This window comes from Sarcophilus harrisii, chromosome 1, assembly GCF_902635505.1.
Source record: "Sarcophilus harrisii chromosome 1, mSarHar1.11, whole genome shotgun sequence".
Taxonomy (NCBI): domain Eukaryota; kingdom Metazoa; phylum Chordata; class Mammalia; order Dasyuromorphia; family Dasyuridae; genus Sarcophilus; species Sarcophilus harrisii.
The window spans coordinates 130583674-130605837 of NC_045426.1; the positions used below are offsets into that span (position 1 = coordinate 130583674).

Sequence of the window (22164 nt, forward strand, 5' to 3'; positions counted from 1 at the left end):
GGGCTACAAATTCAGTTTTTAGAAATTTAAAGTATTTGCAGCAGATCAAGTAGATTCTGAAATCCTGATTCATGCTTCCAATGTTTTGAATTCTGTGATTCTGAATACTCGATTATTAGCTCCAATCCCTAGTTCCCTTAAGAGCTAAGCTTAATTGTTCCTATAGGAAGCCTGTTCTGATTTCCTCAGTTATTAATATCCTTCCTCAAAATTACTTTGCGTGTATTTTTTATATTTAGAATAGAATGTTAAGCCTTTTGTGGGCAGGTACTGTTTCAGTTTTGTCTTTGAAGCCTCAATGTCTAGAGCCCTATCTGGCACGCACATATCAAGTGTTTAATAAAAGTTCAATTGAATTGAATTTGCTACTGATTTTGCTTTGCTCATTTAATTCTCTTGAAGATGATCTGATAAGGTTACTTGTTCCTTCTAAAAGAATCTGACATCCTGGTTTTTCTGGCTTCTCTGTCCCCTTACCAAGTTTTTCCTGGAACCAAAAGCCAGATTTTAATTAAGAATAGAGTTAAGTCAAAAGATCACACTGTTTGGGACAAAAAGACCTACCCAAACTGACTACTACAGAGATCACTCATAGAAAGCAGAATTATTTATTAGAATCTCGAGAAGCGGACCCCATCCTGGTCTGTGAGCAAAATTTCACACCAGGATAGGGCCAGAGCTTTGAAAATGCTTACAGCTTTTATACATTTCAGACAAAGAACCTCCAAAATCCCACCCTCTATATGTTGTGATTGGTCACATAAATCTACTGTTCCCCTAGTTGGTCAGTGGAATGTAATAGACAAGGTGATATACGGCTTCTTCAGCCATGTAGTCCAGGCCTTATCTAAAATCATGTGACTCCGGAGAAGCCGAAACTGAGGCCTATTAAGGCTTGATCTACTTTAGAATCTGTAAGTTCTTCACCTTTTCCCACACAACACCAAACTGGAATATTATGCCTGCATCTAGCCCCTAAAAGCAGGGCAATGGAGACCAAGACAAGAATTGGTTTGGGCAAATGATGATGTAACTATAGAACACACTCCTCATGTACACAATTCAATAATCCAATTAAATAATGGAATACTGCAGAGTACTTATGGTAGATTGAAAAAAAAAAATAGAGATTATTGCCTATTGCATAGGCCAATAGTATCTCAAAGTCAGGGCCGAGCCTGATCTCCAAACAATTGAAGGTTGGGAAGTTGGGTTACATTCCACCTTTGCTGCGATAGCTAACAGCAGGGCTTGTCTTCAAGGCAACAACCACTATTTTTTTGTTTATTTGTTTTAGCTGTCATGACTTTGTGACCCTATTTGGGGTTTTCTTGGCAAACACACAGGAGTGGTTTGCCTTTTCCTTCTCCAACTCATTTTATTGATGAGGAAACGGAGGCAAATAATGACTTGTCCAGGATCACACAACTAATAAGTGCCTGAGCCTGGCACTCTATCCACTGCATCATCACTTTGCTGTCCCTATGACAGCCACATCTATCTTTATTTTCCAATACTCTCCTACTCTACCAATGGTTTATAAACTCCTAATTTCCCATTTTCAGAATTTAGCATCCTTCAATGTTTCAAGAATCTACAGCAGCTTTGCAAATGCCACTGGGTTCCATCTTTTACTCCCTGACCCCTTCCTTAGAGCTGTATGTAATTCTAAAAAGTAATTGCTTATTTTATTTATTACAATCACAGTAACTCACAAAGATCACCAATTAAAGTGTGGAAGGCTTGAAATATGCCTTAACAGAGTGATTGCCCAGTTGGATGAATTCCATTTTTTTTTTTTTTTTAGGTATTTAAGCATGTTTGATACATCCATGAAATACTTTTGAATATTCTTACAAAAAGATATACATGATTTGGCAATCGACCAGTCAGGCTTCTAAGAATTTACTATATTCCAGGAACTGTACCAAACTCTGGAGAGACAGAGAAAGGCAAAAACATTGTCTCTATTTTCAGGGAACTTACATTTTAAAGGGGATGAAAGTGGGGTAAGGAAAGAAACCCATGAAAATATATAATGTGTGGGGACAGCTAGATGGTGCAGTGAATAGAGTGCTGGCCCTGAAGTCAGGACAACCTGAGTTCAAATCTAGTCTCAGACACAATACTTCCTAGCTGTGTGATCCATATACATAATCTGTGATATATACAGTATAGATGGGAGGTAAAGTCAGGGAAGGCACTGAGGATGGGAAGAAGTTGGGAAGGGTCCATTATATAAGGTAAAATTTTATTCGAGTTTTGAAAGAAGCCAGAGTAGTCAGAAAGCACTGATAAGGAGGGAGAACATTCTAGGAATGGGGTCAACTGATGAAAGGCAGAAGTCAGGAGATGGAATGCTTTTGTGAGGATCTACCAAAGGCTAGTATTACTAGATCAAAGAGTGTGGAAGAGTATGAGAGGACTGAAAAGGTGGGAAGCAGCAGGATTGTGAAGGGCTTTAAAAGTCAAACAGATGATTTCACATTTGATCTTGGAGGTCACAGTGGCATTCTTAGGCCACTGAATTTTTCGATTTTTGATTTGAGGGGGCAGTGTAATATGGTGAGATCTATGTCTTAGAAAGATTTTGAGGGGAGAACAGATCACAGTGGTGAAAAAAAAACTTGAGGAAAGGACACTATTTTGATAGTCTAGGCTTGAAGGAATGAAGGTCTATGCCAGGTTGATACATAACAACAGTTATGTGAATAAAGGGCTAAAGAAGCAAATAGTGAGGAAAGATATCTGAGTGAATGAGGTGAAAAGAGAGAGCCTTTAGCAAATGGCTTCATTTTTTTCCTCTGGGAAGTATAAAGCAAGATTCTCAGCTGAATGAGGGTAGGAGTGGGAGCCAATAGATAGGGAGGGGGAAGAATAGTGTCATGGGAGGTGTGAGGGATAAAAAAGTTTGAAATAGCTGCTGTGAGGAGTGATGCAGGAGTGATACAGAATTCCCCGTGAGGGGGAATTCTGCATATAGAAGCCAGTGATCAGTGAAAATTAGAGTCTTGCTTTGCCACTTTAATTTTCAGTGAGAGAAAGTGAGTCACACAAAAAGGGCAGACAAAGATTATAATCTGCCTTGCAGATATCACTGTGTGTTTCCCATATTCCCCAACACAGTCCTCTTCTAAACTAGCTTTTTCTGCTGAAGACCCCACCATCCTTCTATTCACTTATGGTGTCACATCATAGCATCTTTGTTCATTTTCCTTCACTCCACATATTCAAATCTTGTCCATTCTAGTTCCCACCTTGCTCAATTTGTCCCTTTCTTTTTACTCCAACACTTAAGTTCAGAACCTCCTTCATCATTTTGCAATAGCTTCCTAATTGATTCCCTTGCCTCAACTCTCTCCCCTCCAATCCATTTTCTATAATTGCCGCAATGTCTATGTTACTCCCATATTTATACTGTAGTGATAACCTGTTGATTCTAGGATTAGATACTTGAAATCACAGACTTTGAGATCTCATTGGCAAAAGGAATTACTAAAAAAGTAATTCCTTCCATTAACACAGATGTGCAGCTCAGTAATTGCTCTGTGATTTATTCAAGGCAATCCAAAAATTTTAGGCAGTTTTAAACTAGTTAAGTTTAATAAACTATTAAAGTTTAAAACTGCCCTAAGATTTTTGAGACAATCAGTTATCATAGAGAGCTAGCTGCCTGGGCCACTGAGAGGAAAGGTGGCTAGCCCAAGTTTCACACAGCATAAATTTACAAGAAATCTTAAAGATCATCCAGTACTCTTATTTTATAGGAGAAGAACTGTTCTTAAGTCAATTGATTAACTTAATTGTTGGGAATGAGACCATAAAGTATTAAAGAGAAATTGGTGTGTATAAACTGTGGGTTTACAATTTAAAATATGTGAACTAGCAAACAATATAGCTATTATAATAATTGTATCTTTTGAAAACCTAAATTATAATCACATTATCATTAATACATAGAATATAATACTTCACATATATGTAGTATAAGTTATTTCACTTAATTCAAGAAAAACTGGCAAAAAACTCACAAATTTATTTCTTTCTTGCAACAAGACATTGCATTGAAAGATAATTTTTACTTACTTGTCTACCAAACAGCTTCGAAGGACATAGCCATCTACAAAATAAAAACAAATAGAAAAAAATCTTTATTTTGCCATTTAGAAAAAAAAATATCAGTTTTAGTTTTAAAAAATGGAAGTTTGTGTTGCAATATCTAAGTCCAAAAAGCACTATACATGGTACCATGGTTCTTTATAATATTCTTCTCTTTCTAATATATTTTTTTATCCCTATATTCTTCTGACTTTCTTTTTCTCCCAAGTAGAATAAATCTTTAAACAAATAAATAAAAAAAGTTGCTGATGTTCCTTTGCTAACCATTGGCAAAACCTAATAAAACAAAATTTAATAGGAATAAATGTTTTAAATATGGGTTCACAAAAAAATTAAATTCATAAGTATAATGTGGGGAAAATATAATTAGAGAGTAGTTATTCTGAAAAAGATCTGAAGGTCTGAGTGGACTTCAAGCCCAATGTGAGTCCACAATGTAACATGACAGTTAAAAAGATAATATATACTGCATTAAGAGAGGCATAAAAATCAGGAAGAAAGAAGTGGATTTCCTTGTATTCTAACTTAGTCAGACCGTATCTAAATTATTATGTTCAGTGCTGGGCACTATATTTTAAGAACTTTGGTAGAGATTATTTTAGACAAGAACAATGAAGATAATAAAGGGCCATCCTATGATATGAGAATTGGTTAAAGTGTTGTAGATGTTTAGCTTAGTGAAGATTTATATTAAACAAAATTGTTGTATTCAAATATTTTAAAAATTATCATTTAGAAGGAGGATTAAACTTGTTCCACTTGACTTTAGGGAACAGAACTGGATACAACAGATTAAAAAAAATTTTCTCTTTTTTTTCTATAGTACTATAACATAGGATGTAATATAATGTAGGGAGTATAATATAATGAAAATTTTACTTCATCAGATTAAATTTTATTTTATGCCTATTAGTTGAGTGATTGCTATTGGTTGCTATTTTCCTACCATTGTACTTAACTTTTCTAAGAAAATAGTTTCAGCATGGCTATTATCTTTCTGAATTTCTATTACTTTTTGTTACATTTCATAATATATTACTGACCTTTTAGAATTTATTTTGTTTTATTTTTGTGTGCTCTGTAAGAGTTAATTCCAAATACATCCAGCCATTCTGGAAAGCAATTTGGAACTATGCTCAAAAAATTATCAAACTGTGCATACCCTTTGATCCCAGTTTCTACTGGGCTTATATCCCAAATCTTAAAGAAGGGAAAGGGATCTGTATGTGCAAGAATGTTTGTGGCAGCCTTCTTTGTAGTGGCCAGAAACTGGAAACTGAGTGGATGCCCATCAATTGGAGAATGGCTGAATAAACTGTGGTATATGAATATTATAGAATATTAATGTTCTGTAAGAAATGACCAGCAGGATGATTTCAGAAGGGCCTGGAGAGACTTACATGAACTGATGCTGAGTGAAATGAGCAGGACCAGGAGATCATTATATACTTCAACAACAATACTATATGATGACCAATTCTCTTAGACCTGGCCATCCTCAGCAATGAGATGAACCAAATCAATTCCAATGGAGCAGTAATGAATTAAACCAGCTACATCCAATGGAAAAACTCTGGGAGATGAATATCAACCATTACATAGAATTCCCAATCCCTCTATTTTTGTCTGCCTGCATTTTTTATTTCCTTCACAGGCTAATAGTACACCATTTCAAAGTCTGATTCTTTCTGTACAGCTAAATAACTGTTAAGACATGTATACATATATTGTATTTAACTTATACTTTAACATATTTAACATGTATTGGTTAACCTGCCATCGGGGGTAGGGAATGGGAGGAAGAAGGGGAAAAATTGGAACAAAAGGTTTGGCAATTGTCAATGATGTAAAATTACCCATGCATATAACTTGTAAATAAAAAGCTATTAAAAAAATAAAATAAAATTATCAGACAGATTTTTTAAAAAAGAGTTAATTCCAACTTATATATTCTGAAACCAGGTTTCGGGAAATAGTAAAGCCATTTAAATTGGACCTGTTAAATCATGAACATTGCCAAAAAACTGATTAGGTCACATTTGAATGATCTGTGTGTGCAATGTCAACATCTAAAGAACTAGAAGTATCCGGACTATAGAATTTTTGAAGACTGGTCAAGATGAATAAAAGTGATTGCATCTTTTGGCCTATTTGGTTTTGGAATAGCATATTAGATTTATTTTTAGTTCCAGAGAGGCATTATTATATAGTAGATATGGTGTTGGACCTAAAATTGGGAAAGATTTGATAGTAGCAAATGTACACTAGCTGCATGATGATGTAGAAGTCATTCAACCTCAATGAACTTCAGTTTTCTTATCTATTAAATGGGTATAATGATATTTATAGTATCTGCTTCACAGGGTTGGGAGACTTAAACAAGAAAATGTATGCCATATACTTTGCACACTGTAAAATGCTGTTTATGTATATAAGTTTTTATTACTCTCCAAATTAGTTTGGGTATTAGAGAATAAAAGCTGAAAACAAAATCACACATGTGAAAATTAATGTTATGAGTATAGTATTTATTAAACACAAAGTAAAGTCTTCTAATTGCTGATAAAACATAAAAACTAATAAAAATAAAATATCTCATATTTATGAACTGCTTTTGGTTTGCAAATTGTTTTACAAAGAATTATTTCATTTTAGCCTCACAACAACTCTTGAGGTTGATTCTGTTATAAAAAGGAACCATTTTAAAATTTGAAAATACACTCTAGCAAATTACAAATAGATTAGGAAAAAAACAAAGCCTTTGATATCAAGAATTCCCCCAAAATAGAATATTCTTCTGTAATATTTTCAAAAGAAGAGATTTACTGTCTTTCAAAGGAAATAAAATATAAACATTATATTTTCTTTAGTAATAGCTCATTTGCTTATGAATGCCATAATGGATCAAGTGCCAAAATTATGAAAGAGTAAACAATTTTATATATATATGTGTGTGTGTGTGTGTGTGTGTGTGTGTGTGTGTGTGTGTGTAGCACTTTAATAAGAAAATTTCCAAGTTCAGATAATTTTATGTCTTCCTTTCCATTTCACTGAAGTATATATTAGAAAAAATATATTCAAAAGAACATCTAAAAATTGATGATGCTATTCTTAGGGTTATTTTGAGACCAAAGCACTTGCCACTCACTTTCATGTTGAGACTTTCCTCTTGAATTAAGACAAATATCACAACTTATACTAATTCTCAAAAGGAGATGAAGTCATCATTCCATATTCAGTGCCATTTGCTTTTCTCATGTCAGATGATCTTTGAATTAGTCAGCTCTTAGAACAAATTATTGATTCTTTGTGTCAGGACCATAAAGCATAAATCTTGCACAAAGTAAGTCTACATCAGGAACCAGAATCAAAATTGAATACTTACTTACATTTTTTAAAAAATCCATGAATGTTTCTACCTTCATTTGTAAATATTAGAATGAGGCAGCACCTAAGAGGTCCCTAGCCTTTCGTGAGAGAAGAAATGTTAAACATGTTTCAGAGATGTTTTATAGATTTGTCCAAATACAATTGGACTTCTATAGCATATTAAGCAAATCAGCCTAGTATATTTTATTAACTTTTGCCTAGAAAAATCCCAAATTGTATGCTTCTTTTTTACTGCGTTTCTTAATTTGATCACATTTTTATATGTATGTGTGTATATCCATATATTTGTTTATACATGCACATAGGCATGTATTTCTCTATATACATACATATAAGTTGATCCCAAAATCTTAGTGTAGTTTAAGCTTTAATAGCTTAAATCTACATATGTGTATAATATCATATGCATTTACAGATATACACATATATATATGTTTGAGCACATATGTACAAATTATATATGTGCTCATGTTAGAAATACTTAAATACTTAATGGAGCTTAATTTTCAAGGTGAAAGAAACCTCAGAAATGATCTATATCCCACCCCCTCATTTTATAGATGATGAAACCAAGACCTAGAGAAGAATTTAAGCTACTTAGGTCAGAAGATATATATCAAAGGGGAAAAAATGTGATCAAGTGATTTTTTTTTTAATGTCAGGGATACTCCAGTATCTTCTCTCAGTAGGATAGAACATACTGATATGAAACAAATGCTTTGTTGACATTTGGTAGGGCAGAACTAACTCAGAATTGAGCTCCCACATCCATGTGACTGGTTAATTCTATCCCCAAAATGTTTGTTTGGCTTTTGAGTAGTGACCACTTCTAGCTAGTGAATGACTGGGGTGTTTGTGAATATAATGTTACTACCTAATGATAAATTCATTGAATTGTCAATGGTTCCTTTAAAAAAATTTATAACCGTGCACACTCAAATATTAAATTGAAGCAAAAACAAGTGTGAAATAGTAAGTTGGAATTACAGATATGAAGTAAGCTATAAAAAATTCAAAATCAGGACAGAACAAAAGGTATTTAGCATTTAAGAATCAGTTTTTTCTATATGCTGGACTTGGATCACAGGATTCGAACTAGAATAGAAATTGGAGATTGTCTATTATAATTCCCTTTCTCTAAAGATACTTAGAATAATTTGAATCCAAGTCTGTTAATTTTTATGAAAAAATTCTATTTCTTACTATATTCCCCAAAATAAAAAACTATTGTGCTATCCAAATTATGTGTAATTTATCATTTGATCTAAGGCAGTACGGGGATATGATAAATAGTACAAAGAATATGCAATGACTTACATTTCCCCTCTTCATTCCTGCACAGCACTTTTGTATCATCTGTACTTTGTATGACTTCAAGAGATTCCCCAGGCTTCAACTGCAAATCTCTGGTTCCCCATTTTTTAGAAGGTAAGGTAGGCACCACTTGAGTTGTATACAGAACTCTAATTTCACCATCAAACTGAAACAAAAAGATATATTATTTCACTGATTGTACTGTTAAGACAACAATTTTTGAACAATTTTGTATGGAAATTCATGTTTATATTCAATTGATTTCAACAATTTAGCAAACATTAAGCATTTGCCACGTTCAAAGCACTATGTGGGACACTGAGGCTACAATGATGATAACATTGAAAAAAAACAGTCTCTACCTTCAAGATTACATTCTACTGGTAGATATGACATTTAAACACATAAATAAATTCAAAATATTTTAATAAAGATAGATAAAATGGTACCTGAATGACAAATTAAATAGGAGGATAGTGAGTTTGGCTGGAACATAGAGTATGTAAAGGGGAATTTTGTAAAAGAAAACAAAATGTAGCCTAGTGAGAGCTGGAGAAAGGCTTTAATTGTTAAATTGAGGAGTTTGCATTTTATCCTAGAAGTGTTAGGGAGACATTGAAAATTATTGAATAATGAAAGTATATAGTCAGGAATATTATTTTGATAACAGTGAAAAGGATGGATTGGAGAAGGGAAAGACTAGCAATAAGAAGTCCAGTTAGGAGGTAAAGCAGGCAGCAATAATAATAACTTGAATTAAGGTAGAACTTGTATGATTGGAAAGGAGATGGATGTAAGAGATGTAGGGAAGAAAGAATCATCAAAACTTTGCATTTTAGCAACATATGAAATTATATATGTGAGTTGAGTGAAACTGAGGAGTTGAAAATAACATTTAGCTTGTAAACCTGGATGACTTGTGGCCAATAATTATTAGGGAGATTAGGAGATGGGATAAATTCTGAACAAAATATAATGAGTTCTGTTTTAGACATTTTGTGATTGAGATGCCTATGGGAAAAAAATACAGATAGAGCTGTCCATCATAGTTGATGATATTGGACTAGAACTCAAGAGACAGAAGGCTTCTATGTTGGTGTCTCAGTATATATTATGTACATATACTAAATTATATGTAAAAAAAATATATATATATATAGATATGGTAATTGAAATAATGAAAGCTGATGAGAACATCATAATAACAGAGCATATGAAGAATTAAATATTGATGCTTGGGGATCTCCATGACAAGAAGATGAGACATGGATGATGAGCCAGCAAAAATGACTAAGAAGGAACAGCTATAGAGATAGGACAAGAATAAGGAGACACGAGTCATGATTTTTTATTCTCATAATCAATTTCCATATATTATTAAATTGTAAAGAACAGGGTTATCAATACCTTTTGTGAAAAAGGCAAATAAGAACCCAATTAGAAGTGATTTTAGACTTTAGGAGTCCAAAATAATTGGATTTAACATCTTGATTAATTATTTTTGTTGTATGAAATGACTGCCTGGCCTTGAATTATAATAGGATAAGAATAAATAAAATTTTACTTTATAAAATGCTTTAAGGCAGTAATAACCCAAATCACAAAATTTGGTGAATAGATTCATAAACTACCATTTATATCTTATTCTCATAAATAAGATAGTTCTTTGTACATTTGAGATAATTATCAATATTTGCTGAATTCAAAATGTTTTCTTTAAGCCTAAAGTGCTGACATTTTAAAATGATCTCTTTAGTAAATAAGTGAATAAAATAATAGAATTGTTGATTGGAAAATAATATCATGGTCTCGAAGGTTTTTTGAAGACTTCATTCTTAAAAATGTGAATTTGGGTAATTACTATCCACAAAATTAATGAAAGACTTGCAAGAAAACTAGTAAATCAGCATCATTACTATCATTCATCAATATTGTGAGAAATTGGTAAATTCATTAGTATTTTGAAATATAAAACAATTTTACTGGCTTTTAAAAATTCTGATCAGATTGAATTGACTTACTTTGAATTTTTTCTTGAACTCCTTTTCTTCTTTTTCTTGCTTTTTCAGTTTCTTGAGGTCTTTTTCTTCTGACTTGCTTTTGCCAAAGTTCGCTCCTAAACTGTAATTTCAGAATATGGAATACTTTCCATCAACGTTTGAAATAAGTTTTGTGAACCAAATATGTGCATCAGAAAGATCTTTTTAGCAGTAGTATTTTCCTGAGAAATCATGTATATTTAGTGTTGCCAATTATAACAATATATTGCTGAAGAAAACATAGAAACACTGAATGTTATAATTCAGAATTTTTAGGCCATCATTTATTTCCAGCTCACTCATTTTACACATAAGAAAACTGAGTCTAAATATGAAATGATTTGTTCAAACTCATGAAAAAGTTTTAACTAAATTCCCTTCTCCTTACCAAGCAACAAGCTTAATTTTGTGTGTGTGAACACACACACACACGCAATTTATATATGTGTATGTGTAATTGTCTAGAATTTCTTCATATTGACCTAAAATTTAGAAAGAAATGATGAGTAATCTAAATCTACAATAAAGAAGGTTGACTCTTAATGAAGAAAAAGAATGTTAGCACAGCTATTTGCAACTGGTTAAAATTCATTCTCTGCCCCGCCTGCCATTGTCCTACATGCCTTTCTTTTTCTAATTCTACATACCTTTTCTATGTTTGTATCTATTTTGTTGTTGTTGTTGTTGTTGTTGTTGTAAGAGGAGTCAATGGCACTTTGATCAGGTAATGGATTTATTCAGAAGTGACCACACTCTGATTGAGGAGCCTGGCACTTACTAGTGAAGATGTTTTAGATTGTACCTGAACTATGTTGAAGTAGTCAAAGGTCAAAGAGATAGATCTAGGGCAAAATATGGAGGCTAATGAAGAAATATGAATTTCTGCAAGCTCTCTTATTATCAAGCTCCTTATGAACAAGTCTTATGACTTTATTATGTTCACAGCATTAAGTTTCTATTTATATAATAACAACTTCTCATTAAAAACAATTTAGTTCAAATATTAGTCCTTAGTCAAATAGGTCATGTTCCAGAAGAAAGATCAGTGAACTCTTCCTCCAGATCTCATTCATTAGTCTTGCCTACCACATGGGGTTCTTTTAGCAGTCAATGGAAACTCTTGGTCAAATCATCTCTGTGCGCATGCATATGTATGTATGTGTGTGTGTGTATATATATATATATATATATATATATAGCTTTTTATTTACAAGTTATATGCATGGGTAAGTTTATCAGCATTGACAATTGCCAAACCTTTTGTTCCAATTTTTCCCCTCCTTCTCCCCACCCCCTCCCCTAGATGGCAGGCTGACCAATACATGTTAAATGTGTTAAAGTATAAATTAAATACAAAATAAGTATACATGTCCAAACCGTTATTTTGTTGTACAAAAAGAATTGGACTCTGAAATAGTATACAATTAACCTGTGAAGGAAATCAAAAATGCAAGCGGACAAAAATATAGGGATTGGGAATTCTATGTAATGGGTCTTAGTCATCTTACAGAATTCTTTTGCTGGGTGTAGCTGGTTCAGTTCATTACTGCTCCATTGGAACTGATTTGGTTCATCTTATTGTTGAAGATGGCCAAGTCCATCAGAATTGATCATCATATGCTAAATGAAATGAGTAGAACCAGGAGATCATTATATACCTCAACAACATACAACATACAGTAGTATGAGGATGTATTCTGATGGAAGTGGATTTTTTGACAAAGAGAAGATCTAACTCAATTTCAATTGATCAACTAGAAATAGAAGCAGCTACACCCAAAGAAAGAACACTGGGAAATGAATGTAAATTGTTTGCAGTTTGGTTCTTCTTCCCAGGTTGTTTCTACCTTCTGAATCCAATTCTTCCTGTGCAACAAGAGAACTGTTTGGTTCTGCACACATATATTGTACCTAGGATATACTGTGACATATTTAACATGTATAGGACTGCCTGCCATCTGGGGGAGGGGGTGGAGGGAGGGAAGGGAAAAGTTGGAACAGAAGTGAGTGCAAAGGATAATGTTGTAAAAAATTACCCAGGCATGGGCTCTGTAAATAAAAAGTTATAATTATTAAAAAAAATAAAAAAATTTAAAAATCTGAAATTAAAGAAAAAATTGATCATCATATAGTATTGTTGTTGAAGTATATAATGATCTCCTGGTCCTGCTCATTTCACTCAGCATCAGTTCATGTAAGTCTCTCCAGGCCTTTCTGAAATCATCCTGCTTGTCATTTCTTACCAAACAATAATATTCCATAATATTCATATACCACAATTTATTCAGCCATTCTCCAATTGATGGGCATCCACTCAGTTTCCAGTTTCTGGGCCACTACAAAGAGAGCTGCCACAAACATTCTTTCTGTGCATATATTTTAAATAAACCTGATTTTTTTTAAATATAAGAGAATGCTAAAAAAAAAAAAAAAATTGTTTTGTTCTTCACAATCTCTCCACAAGTACCGATTGCATCCCATATCATTTTATGTGACTCATCCATATTTTTCTATAAGAAAATCTCCATAAGATATTACCTAACATGTAAAGAATATATAGCACTTTGATATTTTATGACACATAGGCAGTTTATATGTTGTTAATCTTTCCTGTGACAATTTGAGCATGGTCTCATGGAAAAGACCTCTGGATTCACAGGAATTGATTTAAATAGCAACCATGGTTTGCTACTTGGGGCAAATCACCTAGCCTCTCAAAGCCTCAATTTCCTTATGGGTAAAATAAAGGAGTTAGGTCCAGCCTCTGAAGTCCCTTTTAGGTATTTGAACAATTAACTTTTCTAGTCAAGATGTCATTAAAGATTTTTACAACTTCAGAAAGAAATACTTAAAGATAGGAAGATAGAATATTTCTGATAAGATTAAAAAGAACCTGGAACCTGGATCTCTGATCTGGAAAAACAAAGTCCAAAGATTTTTGGAGACTATTATAGAGGACATAACATCTCTGGACCTCAGTGTCCTCACCTGTATAATGAAGAGGTTAGAGAAGATGGTCTCTGAGCTACAGAGCTGGGATCCTATGATCATATACAATGGTGACCACCTGTTTCTTATTAAGTTTACAGAATTTTGCATGAGATAAGAGGCCAAAGAAGTGTCAATAGAAATTGAATTAGAAATAAAGACTGACTTCAGGATAGTGAGGGTAATTTTAAAATTTAAATTTATTTTATTTTTGTTTTCAACATTCACTAAAATTGTTTTAAGTTTGATGGTAAGGGTTATTAAACACTGAACTGGGTGCTGGGGAGATTACAGAAACTCTTTTTTGGTCCAATTATAAACCAAAATATATTCTCTTAGATATATTTATCTTTAGGGAATAGCTCATGAACTTTGTGCATGAGTGACTGAACATTTTTTCCCTTTGGACTCTATGATACTGTCAGGTTTTCTATCTCATTTGCCATGAGCCATGTAATAGCATTCATAAAGCCCCAAAGAGAAAGCTTGCAGTTATTTTTTTTTAATAGCTCACAGAATCAAGTTGATCATATTTTGTTTGTAATTTTTCTCCAAAGATACTTTAATCTTATTTCCAGTATAAATCCATTGTTATTCATATTCTTATTTTCTTTAATAGAGCAAAGACTTTTCTGTTACAAGGGAATTGGCTGCTTAGCAATAAAGCTAAATCTTTTCTATTTTATAATGAGAACACAAAAGGCAGAGATAATACCATGGAGAGAGAGCTAGCCTTGGCATCAGTAAGATATGAAATTAAGTTCTTCTCCTGATACATACTATGTAAGCCTAGACAATCCACTTAACCTCTAAGTGTACCCAGACATTTCCTCTAAATGTACCCAGACAATTCTCGAAGACTATCATTTGTTGAGCAGCTGCTTTTCTGTGTTGGTAGAAGGGGTTTGCAAACTGGGAGGTCCCTGTCCTAATGATTTCATAAGTCTAGAGTAAAAAAATACAACATAACAAATTTTCTTATAATTAAAGCATATAAATTAAACTGTAAGAATTCTTGATGAGTTGAAGACTTTTGATCTTCATTGGTTAATGTGATCGTGACTGTATCTGTGACATTTGATGAAATTTTGGAGGAGTAGACAGACTTTCTCTACATGTTTAGTTCCAGCACTGAAAAATCATCCATCTGTAGATCAAGAACTGTTCTTGGAGGCTTACAGGTATCCTTGATTTTGAAATATCTCAGACATGCCAGAAAGTTCTCCTGCATCTGAGTTTCAATTACTCTTTAATCACCTTAAGGTATTTATAGGGGTGCACTTGAGGTAACTCAGATCACATGGGCTTAAGAATGGATTGTTAAAATTTTTCAGTGTGACCATTTAAACTTTGAAAATCAACAAACAATACAAATCAGGGCTTAATTTATTATTTTAACGGTTATCTAAACTTAAAGTGATAGGGAAAATGTTAATAAAAGTATTAAAACTGTGAAAAGGATACATTTCCCTGCCTGAGGACTTGGCTATTAAACATTTAGTAGCACACAGCTAAGTATTTGTTTCTGACTTGACTGAATATTAGTCATTTATACAATTCCCATCTGTTTGCTTAAAAAAATAGAAGTGTAGAAGAAGCACAAGGAATGGGGATCAAAGTCATATAAGAATTTTTAATATTAGGAACAAAATGAAAATTTTCCATCTGCAATTAGATGGTAACACCCCTTCAAGTTTTAATTCCTCAATTAATCTCTTTTGGAACTTGGGTTGGCCAGAGCTGCATAGCAGCATTTAAAACAAAACAAAACAAAACTTGGCCTTGAGTTAAACTTCCATCTTCTTTGCAGTTGAATAATTTTTGGCAAAAGGATGGAAATGTCATAAAGAATTTTCAGGGTTAGCATGGAATCTTGAAAATATTTCATGTGCAAATAGAATAGATTATATTTTTCTGGCTAAGTGCTATAATGCTGGCTTAGTTTCTCTTATTCTGAATTAATTTCTGTGCACTAAATGGATACTATATTATAATGGACTTTTCCTACATATATTACATAGATCTGTATAAAGTAATAAAATTAGAATACCTGATGTCATTTCCATTGGAAATCTTACTCTAATAGCTACTGTTGTTTTTCTTGGATTCTAGCCTAAAATTTCTTTCATTAATTTCCTATGCTATAAAAATGATTTTTATAGTAACAAATGCTTTATTCTCTCTCTCTCTCTCTCTCTCTCTCTCTCTCTCTCTCTCTGTGTGTGTGTGTGTATGTGTGTGTGTGTGTGTGAATAATGGATATGAATAAGAGACGGTCTCTCTTAGAGGTCCCATTGCTTTAACAAAAAAAAAAAAAATTGGAAAGAAAGAAGGAAGGAAAGAAATTAAGACAAGAAGGAAGGAAGAAAAAGAAAGAAGGAAAAGAATCTGCTTGTGGAATAGTGGGACTTGAACAGGCAGTCTCAGTGCTGAGTTGAAAATTATAAATTAGAGAGGGGAACAAAATGAAAGTGAAATAGGTAGATAAGATACACACACCAGGTCCTACAAGTATAATAATGGGTAGGCTGGATTAGTGCAAGGGGACTGGTAGACTATTTAGGAATTGAAGAGATCAATGTCAGGGTGGGGAGAGGCAGCAAGAACAAAGAAGGAAGCCAAAGGGCACAGAAAAAAGGATCTAGCAAGGGCAGAAACACAGTAAGGAAAATAGGGAACAAGAACACAACTGATATAATTAGGTCAAAGGAATAAACTGATATCTGTGGTGTCCTCTACTTGTACAGGGTATCCCAAAAGTCTCACTGAAGTGTAAAGCTTCAATAGCTTTGGATTAATTTCTATATAATAAATGGATAATCTGGTAAAATGGGTCTCTTCTACGTATGTTATCTAATGCTGCATAAAGAGGTGAAATTAGAATAATGATTTTACTTCCATTGGAAATTTACTCCAAACTTGATATTTTCTTCAAATTTTAGATTTCTAGTCTAAATTTTCTCTTATTAATTTAATTAATGGGCTTTAATAGCTTAAAAACCACACTAAGACAATTTTGGATACTCTGTAATTTTTTTAATTCCATAGGCAATAAAAGTAGAAAAGTTGTTTCTTTTACCTGACTTCTATGGGTGGAGCAGGGAAGTCAGAGGAATCCACATCATCATAGACTTCATCTCCTACGTCTAACAAAACACAAAATATAGGAGAGATGGAACAAAGAAAGATTAATTTTGCTTTTGAAATAGACATTGATGCTTAATTGGTATCATTTTGAAAGGAACAAATTAGAAGGCAATTTGTGACATTCTTCTAAGGTGCTGTTCTTTAGTCGTTTCTGATTCTTCACAATCCCATTTAGGGTTTTCTTGGCAAAGATGCTGGAATGGTTTGCTATTTCCTCGTCCAGATCATTTGGAAATCACATAAATGCATTAAAACTTTTTACTTTGGATGGTCTCCAGGATGATTTTTACATGTGTCCAAAATATGAAGAATATAAAACAATGTAAAAAAAAATCCTAATTTTTCCCCCAGTGAGCTGGTAATCCTTCAGGAAACTCCCTATCATGATACCTCATTGTGTAACTGAAGTGACCATGGGGTCTCAAAGGCCATGTCAATAGTTTTTTACCTATCTGGAAAAACTTTGTGTATGGGACCATCAGTGAGGTTGTGGCTGTTGTCACAATTTAAAGGTCAACCTTTCTGAACTTAACCAGGCTGGTTCTCAGACAAAGTAAGGAGAGAATGCAAAGAAGATGAGAAGAATTAGCATAATTTATAGAATTTTTTTTTTCTTCATCTAGGCTGAGTCCCCTGTGATTAAATAGCAGTTTTTCTAAGAAACACAGTCAAATTTGAATATGCAAGGAATTCTAGAATCTGACTATTAAAAAAAAGGTTCATTGTTTAAAATATCAAATCAAATATAAAATGGTATGGCATTTATTTTCTTAACATAATAATCTAATATTCCAGAGAACAATCATTCTCTGAAAATATTTAAGGTAGTGAATTGATCATTGTATCTGAAACTATAGTTTTCAGAGATGTTCAAAAGTCTCAGCAACCCAGAAACCACTGATTTAATTAAGCTATAAGTATCAAATATAATAGTTCTCTCCTTACCTGCTCCTTGGATTAGTTCTAAGAACTCCTTTTATCTTTCTTCTCTTCTGCTTCTCAGCTGCTTGAATGTTAAAGGGCTATGCCTTTGCAGGAGATAGAAGATTACCAGCCTCTATCTGTCCTGCCTCTGCATCTTGAAGTCCTGGCACTAATCTACTGGTATAAATCAAAACCCTGGGCCTTGTCATCTTCCTCACTGAACCCACAGTACTTCTAGTTCTGTAGCTGGATTTTTTTTTATATATATTATCTCTTTCAGTTAGGATAACAGCTTCTTAAAAGCTGAGATTGTTTAGTTTTTCCTTTTTTTATTCCCTGTACTTAAGCATAGTTCGTGGTATACAAGTCCTTAAAATGCTTTTTTATTCATTCATTTATTCATCCATGCATCCATTCATTTATTCACTTAAAGCAGAACTTTTTACAACACATATATAAACATAGATCAAAGATCATATTTTTAGAATTGGGGTTTATTTTTGAGATTACCTAATGCAACTGACTTAATTAATTGATGAAGGCATTGATTTAGGGAGGACAAAGGGCACTTGGCTAAAAGGTCAAACAGTAGGACCCAAATTTTCTCCTCTCAGTTCAGAGCTGTCTTTACTATATCATGGACCAAGAAACAAGATGAATACATCATCTCTACTTACCCAATCCAAGGTTCTTTGGGGGAGAAGGGAAACTGGGGAAAAAATAAAAGTAGTTACAATCATATTATAATATGAATCCAAATATTTTCTTATTATTTATATTAGACATGAATAAGTGATAGCCTTTTGGCTTTCAGTAGTTAATTAACTGATTGACTGCCATTCCCCTCTCATCTTCCATTTCCACAGTGAGACCCAGCTTTTACCATGAAACTTGGGTTTCATTTGGAAATCTGCATTGAACCAAGATAAATGAAACATGATCAAAGTTATGTTTATATGACTGACCAAATCACTTGAGTAGAAATAAATAAATCTGATTCCTGAAACCAGAAAGCAAAGTCATATGACATGATTAAAGGGTCCCAGGTTGTCACTAAACCACTTAGCCACATGGATGGCTAGGGCAAATTGAGTTTAAATCTTTTGATCCATTTCCAATTTGATCACCATCAGAATTTCAAATCAACAAAAATAATACAAGTATTTTAACTTGTTAGTGCAATGCAGAAAAAATGGTGACCAAGAGGGGAATGTCCATTTTACTCAAAGTGAAATCATGAATTTAAAAGTGATACAAAATCATTATAAAGTGGTTAAAGGATAGAGTAATGCCTCGTGCAATGTGGTTTATTCTTAAGTGGTAATATATAGAGAAGGTTTCTTTTTATTTCTTCCTAGAAATTTTAAGTGTTCTGTTCATCAAAGTGATAAGCTATTGTTTCTAATAGAAGTTTCAAAACTAATTTCCTGGATACATGTGATGAATGACTTTGGAAGACTGACTAGATTTGAGGTGTCTATGGTAAATCCATTTGAAGTAAAGATTTTCTTTACAAGGGAATATTGTTTATCATCTTAAATTTAGATGGAAGGTTTTTCCATCCATCTTTTAAAGGAAATGGGGGAAAAAAACCAACCCCAGGTCTTTGTTTTTCATTAGGATAAAGCCTTATAGCTTTTAACTAAAGTACAGCACTGAAGAAATAGATAATTTAAAGAGTAATAAAAACTGAAGTTCTAAGTATATTTAAATGTGATATTCTTTATTTTAGCATGTGGTTCTCTGATTAGCAGTGAACAAAAATGTTCTGGATTGAATTATTTATTTTAGGCATAACTAGAGAGTTAATGTCTAAAAGAGAACATGCTCTATAGTGCTCAATCTAAAAGCATTTCATAAATTCATTATTTAAATAATGAAATATGCCCTTATGATGTTGTATCTTAGCTGTGCACACAATGTAAAATGATCTGTTTTTAATGTATACTCTTTGTGTGTATTGGAAAAGTAAATTATATTTTGTAAAAACTACCATCCTTTAGGTGAGTGAACTTATGAGTGAAAGAAAAAAATAATAAAAATACAGTGATGATTAATTACAGAGAGCATGTTAAGAAACTGGTTTATCAAAAACAATTTGCTTATGTGGTTACTTGGTTATGAAAATATTAGTAGCATTGGATTAATATTAGTGTCATTATGGTTCATGGCACATGGTTGGCTGACTCTTACACCATATCTTCATTACTGTCTGACTCAGTGTCTTTAGATTTCTTTCGTATACTTTTCTTTTTCTCATCTTTTCCCTTTAACATCTTCAAAATTCCCCAGGTCCACGAATTACTCTTCTCTTCGCCCTGTAGCGTGGAGCTTTGGAGCATGCATGCATTGATCAGAATGCAATCATTGAACTGTAAAGATTTTTGAGTTGACATTCAGATGCCTTCATCATTCACACTTTATTGATTATGGGTTAAATTTCAGACAGCAAACAATCCATAATATTTTTAGACTTATATGATATTTATTTTAATTATAAACATTCTAGAAGTCTTAGGTAGGGCTATAATTTCATTTATACATTCATTTGACTCCTTAACAGAACCAATGGCTGGAATCATAGCACTTGGAGAAGAAAGGGATGTTTTAATCTAACTCTTTTTACAAATGGAGAAACTCACTTTCACAGAAGTGAAATGACTTGACCAAGAAAATAACAAATAGTTAAGTATCAGACTCAGGATTCAAAATTGGATCTTCAGACTCTGAAAACAAAGTTTTTTTTTTTTCCATTTTATCATATTGTCTTGAAGACTAAAGAAAATAATTAATAAAAAAAGATGTATCTACTTTAAGAATAGCACTGTTTTTTATAGAGGGAACTAGAGAATTAAAATCAGCCAATATTGTGACATCTCAAACTATACATCTGCTTTTACTGCAATTTTGAAATTTATTTTAAAAAATCCTAATTTAGGGCTCAAATATATCCAAGTTAAAAAAAACTGTAGATAACCTCATACTTTTATTAAAAAATGAAAGAAAGGGAACAGCTAGGTGGCATAGTGGGTAGAACACTAGACTTGAAGTCAGGAGACCTGAGTTCAAATTTGACTTCAGACACATAACACTTCCTAGCTGTGTGACCCTGGGCAAGTCACTTAACCCCAATTGTCTCAGAAAAAAAATGAAAGAAAGGAAGGAAGAAAAGAAGAAAGAAAGGAGGAGGGATAGAGGGAAAGAAGAGGAAGGAAGGAAGAAAGAAAAGAAAGAAGGAAGGAGAACTTGAAGGTTCTCTTAGAGGCAGGTTCTTAAAGTATGGTTTCTTTGATGAGTTTTCTTGAGAGTTTCTCCTAGCTGTGTTGGCCATCTGGCCTATTCACTGAGTTTTTATCTGTTTTTAAAAATATGAAGTCAGGTCAAGTTTTATATATTTACATATTAATTTGCTCTAACATATAATGTCAGTAGTTCATAGGCTATAATTTACTTTCCCTCCCTGGACTTTAATTTCCTCAAATGTAAAATGAAAGGATTAGAACAGATGACCTCCAAGGTTTCTTCTAGCTCTAAATTCTTGATTTCTCAGTTTAAATAATTTTTAAAAAGGGTTAAAACCTAAGTAGAGCTAATTATTATGTTGCCTATATTACAAATGCCATAGTTATTTAATTTAGTTGTGTTGCATTCTTCCCATTTTATAATTATCTCTAAAAAATTTATTAGTTTTCAACATTTACTCATATTTTTATTTCCATATTCTTCTCCCTCCTTCCTCTTCACCTCCCTCCCCAGGACATTAGTCAATCTGATATACATGTACTATCATATTTCCACATTAGTCTTGTTGTGAAAGAAGAATCAGAACCAAAACCATGAGAAAGGAAAAAAAAAAACCCAACAAAAATGAAAATAATGTGCTTCAATCTGTATTCAGATTCCATAGTTTTTCCTCTGGATGTAGATAACACTTTCGATCATGAGTCTTTTGCAATTGTCTTAGATTGTACAATAATATTTATAATTCTGTACTACCTTTTAAATGTTTTGTAAAAAATAATAAATTAGTGATTAAGTTCTTTGAAAAAACAATGACTACTCTCCATTTATCATTCTCACCTAATGTCTCTACTCAGCTGTTCTCCATCTCTAAAAATGAATTCCTTCCCCCCTTTCCTTATCCCCCCCCCCATCTTAATTAATCTCTGGCTGCTAAAGTGTGACTCTTCAAGACACAGCTTTTTGAATATTTCTTTGACCCAAAGACATCATTTTCTTCCTG

At 33.0% G+C, this 22164-nt stretch overlaps 1 protein-coding gene across 9 annotated transcripts in view; it reads right to left on the reverse strand.

Annotated features, from left to right (window-relative positions):
- The window catches only part of FYB1 (FYN binding protein 1), a 198048-nt gene that overhangs the window by 5392 nt on the left and 170492 nt on the right, over positions 1–22164 (reverse strand). For 8 of the 9 annotated variants that reach the window (XM_031964378.1, XM_031964391.1, XM_031964383.1 and 5 more), the window contains 6 exons: positions 20115–20252; positions 18599–18630; positions 16930–16996; positions 10845–10944; positions 8827–8989; positions 4087–4120 (listed from right to left, as the gene is read on the reverse strand). In XM_031964378.1, the coding sequence (XP_031820238.1) occupies positions 4087–4120; positions 8827–8989; positions 10845–10944; positions 16930–16996; positions 18599–18630; positions 20115–20252 (534 nt within the window). The remainder of the gene's footprint in view (positions 1–4086; positions 4121–8826; positions 8990–10844; positions 10945–16929; positions 16997–18598; positions 18631–20114; positions 20253–22164) is intronic. The other variant, XM_023496121.2, reaches the window with a different exon arrangement.